This window comes from Podarcis vaucheri (assembly GCF_965113315.1).
Source record: "Podarcis vaucheri genome assembly, chromosome: 6".
In the NCBI taxonomy this organism is placed as follows: Eukaryota; Metazoa; Chordata; class Lepidosauria; order Squamata; family Lacertidae; genus Podarcis; species Podarcis vaucheri.
Window position 1 is genome coordinate 58,812,123 of NC_138764.1, and position 12,054 is coordinate 58,824,176.

At 44.2% G+C, this 12,054-nt stretch overlaps 1 protein-coding gene across 2 annotated transcripts in view; it reads right to left on the minus strand.

Moving 5' to 3' along the window:
* Positions 1-12,054, minus strand: part of LOC309534750 (copine-5) — a 141,899-nt gene that overhangs the window by 59,073 nt on the left and 70,772 nt on the right. For both annotated transcript variants that reach the window (XM_082227078.1, XM_082227079.1), the window contains exons 7-8: positions 8,187-8,246; positions 4,305-4,368 (exon numbers count right to left, since the gene is read on the minus strand). In XM_082227078.1, coding sequence (XP_082083204.1) covers positions 4,305-4,368; positions 8,187-8,246 — 124 coding nt within the window. The remainder of the gene's footprint in view (positions 1-4,304; positions 4,369-8,186; positions 8,247-12,054) is intronic.

The following is a 12,054-nucleotide window of genomic DNA, read 5'->3' on the forward strand; positions in this document are numbered from 1 at the left end:
GGACCAGCAGCTTTTTAGAGATGCTCTGTTGGCCAACAGAGGACAAAGGGACCATTTCCATATGGGATAGATTCCACATGTATATACTCTGTAACTAAGTTTGCCTTCAGAGATCCATCTGTGAACTGAATGTGTGAGTAAACTTATTTTATATACTTTACACAAGATTGTGCCATGTCTATTCTTTTAAGAGGGAGATAAAAGGGAAATTACCAGGAATCTATATTGAGAAGCTTAAACAAGCTTGCAACCAGCTACCTGCTGTGTGTTTAAGAGGGGAATGTAAAACTCTGCTAAGTTATAGAACTTGCTAGCACAAGTTAGGAAGGATATTATTAAACAATATATCCTCTCCTGCCTCCCTGAACATTCCCACAGGATCAACATCACTAGTGCTTGTAGCAGCAAAGCAGATGGTGGGATAAGGAAACCCACGAGGTGGTGCATTGTGCTGATAAGAGTAGGGAGTGGAATGTTTTAAGGAACCCCTGATCTCAAGCCATTTCCCAACAATGGTCTAATGGCTTTACTGGTTTAGGGGAGAGAATCTTCACCACAGTCCTAGAAGTTGCCTCCTGAGATGGTCAAGAGCAAACTATCCTTGAGGACCATGGTAGATACTCTAGGGCAGAAGATGCTCAAAAGGCTCTCAGGTGATGCAGGATGCTTTGCCAGAGGTCACCTGCTCCTTCGTGCAGCTTTAATCCTTGGCAGCACTGCTCCCTGATCAAGCCAAAAACAGCACACAAGAATCAAGCAAACTGCTCCTGATCTGGGGACAAAGTCAAAATAGAACAGTGCAGAGATCTTGGGGCATGTCATCACTTCCCATGGGGTGTCCACCAGATAATGTATGGTGTCCTGCATGCTGCTTCTGGAGCAGAGAGCGAAAGCTGGGTTGTCCAGGAAGAAACAGCATGCAGGTACATTCCTTCTGCCTTGGCAGGCACCACTCACAATGGGATGGCCGATCCACACATCCATAACTTCTGGGAATGAGGGGCAATGATCTCATGGCTCAGAGGTGTGACCCTCTAATTGTAGCTTAGCTAGGTAAAGGTAAAGGTACCCCTGCCCGTATGGGCCAGTCTTGACAGACTCTAGGGTTGTGCGCTCATCTCACTCTATAGGCCGGGAGCCAGCGCTGTCCGCAGACACTTCCGGGTCACGTGGCCAGCGTGACAAGCTGCATCTGGTGAGCCAGCGCAGCACACGGAACGCAGTTTACCTTCCTGCTGGTAAGCGGTCCCTATTTATCTACTTGCACCTGAGGGTGCTTTCGAACTGCTAGGTTGGCAGGCGCTAGAACCGAACGATGGGAGCGCACCCTGCCGCGGGGATTCGAACCGCCGACCATGCGATCGGCAAGTCCTAGGCGCTGAGGTTTTACCCACAGCGCCACCCGCATCCCACAGTGCCACCCGCATTCCAGTAGCTTAGCTAGGCAAGGTCTAATAATTGTTCTCCCAGCTGGGGTTAAGAAATTGGCTATTGATCACTTACAGTATGTTGAAATAGTAATTGTTTGGAGAAGTGGGATGTGCTCAGGCAGTACGGTACTTCTGTTGCTGCACTCCCCAATCCATAGAAATGAGGGAGTGTGCAGGTTTGATTTTCTCTTATCAGTGTGATTTCCCATTATCAGTATTCAGGATAAGATAGGGAGGGAGGCAAGAAAGTGCTGGGTGGGTTAAGACAAGGCTCTTGGAAAATCGGGGGGGGGGGGACACAAGCAAGTTGAATTCCTTGGAGTGATGGTGCAGAAACTGCCAAGGAACAATGTCACTGGGTGGAAGCACAGTTAATCCCATATGATGCATTCCCATACTATCCTCAGCACAGAGGGAAAAGTTAAACCAGATTCTAGCACAGGCTGCAGAACGGCTCATGCAGAGCTAATTGGTTCTGTCTCGGTTCTTTCAGATCGAAATGAGTATTAAATTCTCTTTATGGCACAACAGATGGTATGCTGCTTTGGATGCATTCAAGCACATTCCCGAAATTCTGAACGGACATCAGTGTCACAAACATGCACTGTTAACCAGACAGTGCATGTCTCGTGAGCTGGATGGGTCTGTGTGCTGTATGTTTATGAGCAAAAAGTGTGAAGCACTTTGTGTTGTTTGAGTATAAGTATTTAGTGTGGTGCATCCATCTGCACAAGTCTGCCTACAGAAAGACAAATCCACAAATGAACATTTGAGAAAGAGTTGGTCTGTATGTCTTTTTTTAGCTGTGCAAGTTCAACATAGGTGTGTGAGGAGGGGGGTTAAAAAATATATTGTAATTGTCTGTGTAGGAGAAAAAATAGGATTTCCTTCCCTCTTGCAGACGTCAGCTGTGTGGGCGAGAGAAGGTGACAAAAATGTAGTGATACTGTTTGTGTTCATTTCTGTATGTGGGAGAGAAAGGGAATGAAAGAATCTGTCTTTGCTGATGTTTAGTCTCTAGGCAGTCCTGTCTTTCTCCTAAAAGTTATACACCAACTGTGCTGTTTTGTTCTGTTCAACACCAGCAGCAAGCAAGTGGACAGATTCTGATGCTTGTCAGGGGCTGATACTTGACTCTTGTGTACCTGGCAGTTGGGTTCAACCAGGCATAGGCTTGCAACTTGCCCGTTCTCCTCTTGTCTCCCCTTCACAAAACCAATTTGTGACCGAGAATGCTAGGAAGAACCTCGATCCAGATGTGGTAAGATTTTCCTCTGGAAGAAACCTGATTTTACTTCATTAACCTCTTCAGGACAGATAATCCAGAAAATTTCCTGTGGCCATTTCCTCTGATGGAGCTGGCTGGGGAAAGGAGCCTTACAAAAGGAGGAAAACATTTTAGCAAACAGGCATGCCCAGTGGCAGGTTTGTATGGCAAGTCAACCCAGTTTTGAACAGCTTTCTGCTTTGGAATGTGATGGGGCTGGGGCAGAGATTCAGATTTGTGCTGGAAGCCCAATGAGTCAGCCATTGATTCATTACATTTTTATCTTGCTCTTCCTTTGAGGAATTCCAAATATTATTGCACATGGGTTTCTCTCTTTTATCCTCACAGCAACCCTTTGAGGTAGATCAGACTGAGAGAATGTGCAACTGGCTGGAGATCACCCAGTAATGTTGAGTGAGTGTGTATTGACTCTGACAAGTTTTGCTTTGTTGCATTTCTGCAGGTTACAGCTTTAATGGTTTATTTTTACTTTGTATTTCAATGGGTTTTTTACTTATTCACTGTAAACTGCCAGGCAACTTCGTACTATTAGGCAGCATACAAATGCCACACAGACACAGACAAATGCTCCATCCACACAACGCTGTGCAGATATTCATTTGTGTTCTGACACCCACCTACCTCTACCCAGAAACTGCATCCCTAATGGTTAAGGCATCAGATCCATTTCTCTGCACAGCAAATCTTTCCACACACTTATTATTTCTTAGTTGCTGCCCTTGTTTGTCCTTTAGTACACAATCTGAACTCTTAACTTCCAGCTGTGACCACACTTTAGCCATTGACGTTGGCTGTAATCTCAGTTCTTGCTCTGAGAGCTGTTGAGAGGAGTGTTTGTCCAGAAACTGCAGCAGACAGTGAGCTTACATGGTAGTCTCCCCACTCCCACCCCCACCACAAGCGATAAAGAGCTGAAGGGAGTAGAATCTCTCATTGCAACCTTATGACTCTCCAGAGCTGCACATTTTCTATTTCCACATTACAACTATTCTCGTCTCTGCTGAGAATTTACTGAACAGTTTGTCCAATTGCACAACACGTTGTTCCACCAAGCCTCTACAGTACATGCACATACCTATACATGTAGCATGTGTCCAACACCTCATTTCAGTGTTCTCAGAGGAGTAACATGGGCAGGGCAGGGGGGCATTGCCCCAGGTACAGTTTTCTTTGGAGTGCATTCCTCATGACGCCCTGCCAGCCCATGGGTTAATGGATACAAGGCAGAATTGGCATGAGAGCATATCATCTGCAAGGGTCAGAGATTTTGTGTGCCAACGCTACAAATGTACAACCAGCATGCATTGCAGGAGCACTCAAATGAGATGAACAGCATGGAATATTTGTCAGCGTATCTACTTTGTCTGTGTCTCAGCCTCTCTCACCATACTCTGCATTATTATACAGCTGATCTTCATGAGCCATGAAGTATGGTAAGGACTTAGAGAAGAAAACACCTTGTTATATATAATTATCCCTAGAGCTCTTTGGCTTTTTGAACTCAAGATGCCAGCAGACAGGAGCTTCCCTTGCTCCCTCAGGAGCAGAGGCCTGACCAGAAGCTCAAAGAGCAGAGAATTACTTACTCGGCAGTTACCCAGTTCCTCAGCGGACAGGATAATGGTGCCACACTTCTTCCCTGGAATCCCCCTGCAAGAAGAAAGAAAATGGTTCAGCAGCTGGGAAGAAGATGAAGAAAGAGCAAGCAACTGATTGATGCTGCCAGCAAGTCCCCCTGGTATTGGCTGCACTATAGGCTGATTGGCAACTGCAGTGAGCCCCTGTGAAGGCATGCTGTCAGCATCAATCAGTTGTTTAGTGCTCACACGGCAACTTCAAAGAAGCTTGTTGAAACTGCTCAATAACGATTACAGTGAGCCCTTCTGAAGTCTTATTTGCAGGTGTAAGTAGTTTTCCAGCTTTTTCTGGCTGGAAAAAGTCTAACTTCCCAAAGATCATGCAGAAAGCTTAGATGGGAATGTGGGCTAGGGCTTCCCATGTTCAAAGACTAGCATTTTGCTACAGTGGTTTTCAGACCTGGGATCTATCCTCAGCCCCAGCGTGAAACATGAGGCCCTGCTGCATTAGGGCTGTGATTCTGTTGCTTAATTTATTTGGTTGCTGTTGGTTTTTATTTTTTGTCTGGGAAGTTTTGCTGGAGGCTGAAACATTAAACTATTATAAATAAATGAGAGTGTCCAACTGAACAGCCACTTTCAGCCAATCCTGTGCATGCTTACTCAGAAGTAAGTCCCACTGTGTTCATTGGGACTCACTCCTGATAAGTCTACTTTGAATTGCATCCGCAAACATTTCTGAAGGTGGCAAAATAAAGGAGAAGCCAAGAAGGGTTTTTTCCTCCCCAGATGAAAAGATGAAGCTTTTGGTCGATTTGTGCTACTAGTTCTGCAGCTTGAGACAAACTGAAATATTTATTTTGAGTGCACAAGTAAGTAGGACACTGAGAGACACAACTCACCATGGAGCAAAACTAAGAAAAGAGGTTTACTTCAACACACACACCCGCCCTCCTTTTTACTGTCAGCATCTTTGAATAGAACAATTTTGGCCAGCTTTGTGATTTACAATCATTATGTCCATTCAATTCCACAAGAGCAGGAAGCCCTGCTGGGTAATGATCACTCAAAACGAATTCATCCTGCAGGCCAGATGACAAGTTTATTTGTTTGAAGGGGTTTGGAAATTAGGAGTAAGACAGTAAGCAACTGATGTGACCTTTTCCCAGACGTCAAATTTTTGTAAAAGAAATTCCAAAAACGACATTACCCATGGGCTACCTTAATTATGGTTTCAGTTCTTGACCAACTTCTTGCACAAGAAGAAAAAGTAGGTATTCAAGCACAATGTTTGTTGCACGTGTAGTGAATTGGTCATCTGAACAATTTCCCATGAACACAAGTTGCAATTTTGAGCACCACCACTCATGCTAGGAGTAGGGCATGAAGTCCTAATTTGTGGCAGTGACAATTAGGGGTGGTGGATAAATTTGATTTACTTTGCATTTAAAGTTGAATCTGCCTAATCCACACTTTCAGAAACAATATGGGACCTGAAACACAGTCATCCTTTGAAATTTGCACTTCTCTGAATTTTGCAATGTAGTTCTCCAGGCCAATAATGTATACAGAAATGCAGAATAAAGTGTTCGTAAAAGGGAATGTATCTGTGAAAATGGCATACAAAAATGACTGCATTAGGGAAATTTACTTTGGGAAATGTGTATATTAGACAGAACTGCAAAGAAATGTGTACATATTAGGAGAAATTCAGACTAAAACACTGGTTTTTCATGAGGACTTAAAAAACATTTCAAACATGTGAAAATGTGGAGAACTGAAATCAAGGTTGGCAAAATGAGAAACCAAGAGAAACTAAAGTTTACAGATTTGCCCATCCCTTGGGACAATAGAGTCAGACCACTGATTTGCCACATGTCTGGAGCAATCTGGATTTTAAAATAAGTGTCCAGTATCATGCAAATTAATTACATTATGCAGACTGGTGCTCCTTGACTCTTTCTGTACAAGAAGACATCCCAGTTGTCTTTTCTACAATTGTGATTCATATCGCTTACAAACTGCCCTCTTTCACTATGTGCCCCACATCTCATTTCCCTTTTTTTTTGGGGGGGGTCATTTGCATACATTGGGATCATGCCAGATTAACTAGGCTCCCTCAGGATAGACAGGCAGAGTGTGAAAATCTGTGCCTTGCTTGGTGTACACACTAACTCTATTAAAAATAAATATGACAGTAGTGCAGTTTTGCACATGTGTGTGGCCTTGGGACAAATTTCTTCAGGGTTATAAATATGTGAGAAATAAAAGGAACAAATACGATGAAGACTGGCTCTACTGGGGAAATTGCAGCACCTTACTGGGAGGGAAACATGCATGGACCCTACTACATGCGACAGCAGTGATGGTTGCTGGAATATGTAGGAGACATGGTTATATAATTTTCAGTTCTATCCTACCTTTCCACTGCCAGAAAGGAAGGAAGAAAAACTGGGCTGGGGAAGTTTTTTGACCCAAAAAATTCATTTATCTCCCCTACCCCCACCCAGGCCATCTGTCAGTCATCTAGCATCACAATGGTGCCATGTGATTGATAGGTGGGTTGTCCCACCCACCTGTCAAACATGGCCCAAAGAGGTGGTGGGTGACATTGACCAAGTGCAATTGAACTCCCTGCACATCAGCTAATGTGTGGGCCAATGTCAATCCTGCTTACTGAAGGATATTGCCAGCCAGTTTGCAACAGGAACTCACTGGCTGGCCTGTAGCAAGTAGGATCAAACTCCACACCCACCAGCTGATGCGTGTGTGTGTGTGTGTTTTCAATCCTGCTTTCAGCAGCCATGTCTCTACTTGGCCCATTCCTGACATCACATATAAGCATAAGCATGCCCCATAACTAGGCAGCAGTAAGATCACAATTAGCTTAGTGTGCTGTTAAGAACCGGGTGTTTGCGTGCACCCTTTCACCGGTTTTTATCGGTAATTTTAAATGTTTTATACTTTTGTCAATTGCATAAGAAGTTTTCTTGCTATGATAAGGTTGATAAATAAATGCACTTAAATATGAATTATCCAAGTTTTTTAAAAAAAATCCCTGCTCAATCCAGTGTATTTTAATCTGTTTTTAGTGTACTGCTGATTTTATTTTTCAATGTTTTAAATAGTTGTTTTTCATTGCTTTTACCAAAAAAATAAAAATAAAATCTCATTGTAAACCACGTTGAGTTTTGTTTTTGGGTTGTTGTTTTTTTTCAATCTCAAGGTGCATAAAATTTATGAAATAAAATGCCTACATAAAATAATAAGGCACAAATCTACCTCTGAGCCTATGGCTGATTCTGTGATGTATCAAGGACAAAGAAGAATCTGGAGTGCCACTTTTTGCACCGTCCATGTATGGCAGTACCTGCTTTGAATGTTACACATCTCCTCTCTCTTCTTCCTCTATTACCTAGAGTCAGCCATATGTGCTGTGCTGTTATGAGGATTGATGACATAAGCATTGCTAACACTGAAAATAGTGTTAGAAACAATGGGCTGGTCTCAGTTGTGTGTAAACCCAATGGAAATATCATCTGAACAGGGGTGGGAATGATAGCACTAACATAGTTCTCTCCAGCAATGTGGAATCCCATCCACAAAGTGAAAAATCTACTCCAGCCCACAGTATCATGCTCAGAATGGCGTAGGACAACCATGTGGAGGTACCACCATTGGGTAAGAAAGACTGGTGTTCTTTGTGCAAATTACACTTATATTTAGCAGTGGGTGAAATGTGCTAGAGCAGTGCTGGAATTAACAACCTTTCTCCTCCCACTTTCTCCTCTAGCACTTGGTTCCTTAATATATGCCTACATGCCAAGCTATGGTAAAAAATAACAGGGTTATTTCTAGGGTAGGAGAATAAGAGGCTTCGGCATGACTTACCCATTGGAGACAGATGGCATAGGCTTCCCAGTTTTGGAATGTAATGTAAAGGCTCCCATCCTGGAAAAGGGGAAAGGAAAGAAAGACGCCTAATTCCTACTGATTCCATACTTCTGTGCGCGTGCTCTCTCTGTGCATCATTTCCTGTTCATCCAATGCAACAGTATAGACTGGAATTGGTTCTGATGTCCTGTCCTAAATATGGTGGTTACTAGCTTCAAAGCTCTGTGCAGCTTTGGACCAGGACACTTAAGGGATCATAGACTTCAATACAAACATTCAACACATTTAGTTAGGTTAACTGCCTGAGGCGAAACAGAAAGGTGTCCCCATTCTCCCTTGCCAAAGCCTCACTTACCAGGATCATGAGGCAGTTGCGACTTCCAGTGAGATCTTGTGAAACTCTTGTGAGATCTTGCACAGCACTCACAAGATCTTACCAGAAGCCACTGCTTCTCCTCTCTTCTCTGGTGGTGATGGCATGGGTGGGTGGGAGCCCCGTGTGGGTGCTGCCCCACAGAAATCCACCACCATATACAGCTGCCTCAGTGAACCTCATGGACAGACCAGCTCTGTGTGGAGGCTCTTCTGCACATCCCATAATCAGCTGGAGTGGGAAAAGCTGGAAAGGCCTTTTTGAAACATACCAGATGCTAGTGAGTGAAAGCTGCAGTCTAGTCTCATGTTGAGTTTCCCATGTGTTTGTTTGTTCCTTGCTTGGTTCCTGCTACATCAAGCAACTACTTACATGATCAAAACTATGCTTGCAGATCAAATATTAGAAAGGCAGGGCTTTCATATCACTTCACACGTCAGCTCAAATAGCAACCTTTTGAGTTCGTGGTAAGTAACCGAGCAAAAAGATATACTGAGCAATTACATGCATGTGTGTGACTCAGACCTCAACCTAATAAAATAATGGCAAATGACTCAAGATATCCTCCCAGTGAAGCTACTGAACAGTGAATCAGCCCCCTGGTGCAAAATGGAAATTCCAATATGGTCCTTGCTCTCCCTGAGCTCACAATGGGACCCTCTTGGATCCCATGTCAAAATCACTGAGCTCAGAGACGTCTAGCAGTGAAGTTGCCTTATTAGCTCACAAATAGCCTCTCATTAACAGCAGGCAATAGCCTGCTGTATTGGGGAGAAACTTCTGGCTATGTTTCTCTAGAACCCTGCTTTTTGTCCGTAAGCACTCACCCCACAAAAATTCTCACTTCTTGAAAACCCGCTACAGACTCTGAGGGAAATTGCATTCAGAGAGATAACATCATGACAGAATCTGCACGCTTGCCAATGATCAAGCATGCCGTGACCTTGACAAAAGTTCGACCCGGGCTCTGGAATTCAACTTAGCAACTTAGTGTTTGTGCGTAAGTTGGAGACACATTGCTGCCATGACGAGGTTGAGCTCACCGCTCCAACCTCTCCCAGGCTGCTAAGAACAGTTAAACCTTTGGACGTCCCCTGTATTCCTTGGTCTGGGGGCCACAGCTACAGAGACTGTGATCAAGTCCCCTCCTTTACTGATGCAGCTTCCTTGATAACATTTATAGAACCTCACTCTAATATTCCTTCCTCCTCTCCCTGAATGCTCGGGAAGAGCCATGGCTCAGAGACGCATCTGGAAAGCAGCAATTTCTAATCATTTTGGGTTTCCTTCCACCCTGCAAGGACAAGAGACTGTCCTGTATTTCACAGGTATGAAGGAGGGTAGACACAGGATTGTTTCATCATAAACAAATGATGATCTCATTGAATCAGTCTGAGTCAAAATGATCTGATATGGAACAGCAGAGGCCAAAGTGATAGTATTTTGGGGACCAGCGGCAACACCTTTCTGAAGAGTGATGACTTCTGCCAGGATTTGGCATTTTTCAGCTATCAGCTGGCTTTTTGCCCAAGACCAAGGACATTCACAGGTAGTGTACTCAAGCATCACTGTTGCCCATTTAGTACATAATCCTAAACCATAGTTTAGTATATGGGAACAAGCCTTAGTTAGCCCCAGGCACACATGCTTCCCCCTCTCCTCTTCTCTAATGTGGGTGCAAAGAGGAAGCAAGAAGCAATGTTACTGCTTTTAAATTAAGCAGAGTTCCTTGTGTCTTGGGAAAACTCTACGGTGAGTTTAAATCAGCCTTCTTCAACCTGATGCCCCCAGATGTTGTTGGACTAAAATACAGTGGTACCTCAGGTTACAGACACTTCAGATTACAGACTCATTTAACCCAGAAATAGTACCTCAGGTTAAGAACTTTACTTCAGGATGAGAACAGAAATAGTGCGGCAGCAGGAGGAGCCCCAATAGCTAAAGTGGTACCTCAGGTTAAGAACAGTTGCAGGTTAAGAATGGACCTCCAGAACGAATTAAGTTCTTAACCCGAGGTACCACTGTACCCATAAGGCCCAGCTACTAAGGACAGCTGAAGGGCACCAGGTTTAAATGCTGTTTTGTTCAAACAAGCCAGGATCAAACTGTGGCATGCAGTCTGCTTCCATGTCATTTATTACCTCATACCCTTTCCTATTTAAAGAGGGCTCCAAGTGGGTTACACATATTATTATATACCTATCCTCTTTGCTGCTCTTTTTGTGATGTCAGCAGCACAGGAAAAGAGGGCGAAATGCCCTGCTTCTACTGTGAAACTCTGCCAGTTCCTGCTCCAACTGGAGGGCTGAGATTACATTCTGAGGCTCAGCAAGGCTTTTTTTTTTTGTCTATCCACCACCAGCCTCACGTTCAGGCTTTGGTCACCATGCAGTCAGAGTGATGGTAGGTGGCAAAGGAGTAGAGATGACGGATCATCGCAGCTGCAGCTACTGACAGTGAAGTGAGGCAACCTCTCTCCCTACCAGCTGGAAAGAGCATTGATTAAGAAAATTGCAGAGTCCGAGGACATGGATTTGCCTGCTGCTGTTTCTCCCAGAAGAAGAGGGGAATTTATCCTGCACTTGCATTCAGTGAGCAAGAGTCAGCCTGATCAGCTTCCAGCAGCACCGGTGTGGCTATTAATATAATGTATTTTGCTCTATTGAACACCCACTCTGAGCCCCAATACCTACATGGTGAACAACTCTCCATCAAAGGACAGAGGCAAGAGAGGGTCTGGCCCTAAAACACAAAGAAGAAGAAGAAGAGGAGGAGGAGTTTGGATTTGATATCCTGCTTTATCACTACCCTGAGTCCCAAAGCGGCTAACAATCTCCTTTCCCTTCCTCCGCCACAACAAACACTCTGTGAGGTGAGTGAGGCTGAGAGACTTCAGAGAAGCGTGACTAGTCCAAGGTCACCCAGCAGCTACATGTGGAGGAGCGGGGAAGCGAACCCCATTCACCAGATTACGAGTCCACTGCTCTTAACCACTACACCACGCTGGAGGGAGGGAAATAGGCAGGACTAAGAAGAAATTTAGGATCAGCAGCAGGTTCAAGATAAAGGATCACAGAGGATACAGGACAAATAAAAACAGGTAGTCAAGTCAGGGGTGATATAATTTAATGTGAAATGATGTTGTGCACAAATGGTTAGCCAGCCTACTACATCCAGTATTTTCCTGCGTCTCTTTCAGGGGCTGTGGGGAAGATGAATCCAAGAATGGCAAGGCAGCCAAGTCAGTCTCAGTTTGCCTCTTTATGGGTCAGTAGGGCAAGGCCAAGCTTCCCAACAACACCCTGGCTGCCTTCCAAGGTCAGGTCAATCCATATAACCATGTTTTGGGTTGCTGAACATTAGCATTATGCAATATGCAACCAAACCATCGGTACTGAGAGGAGACCGCTGAGAATACGAGCGTCAGTGCTGTTGCAAAATATGTACATATCCAGGAGTGTCAAGCTGTCTCACACAACAATATTCCATTTT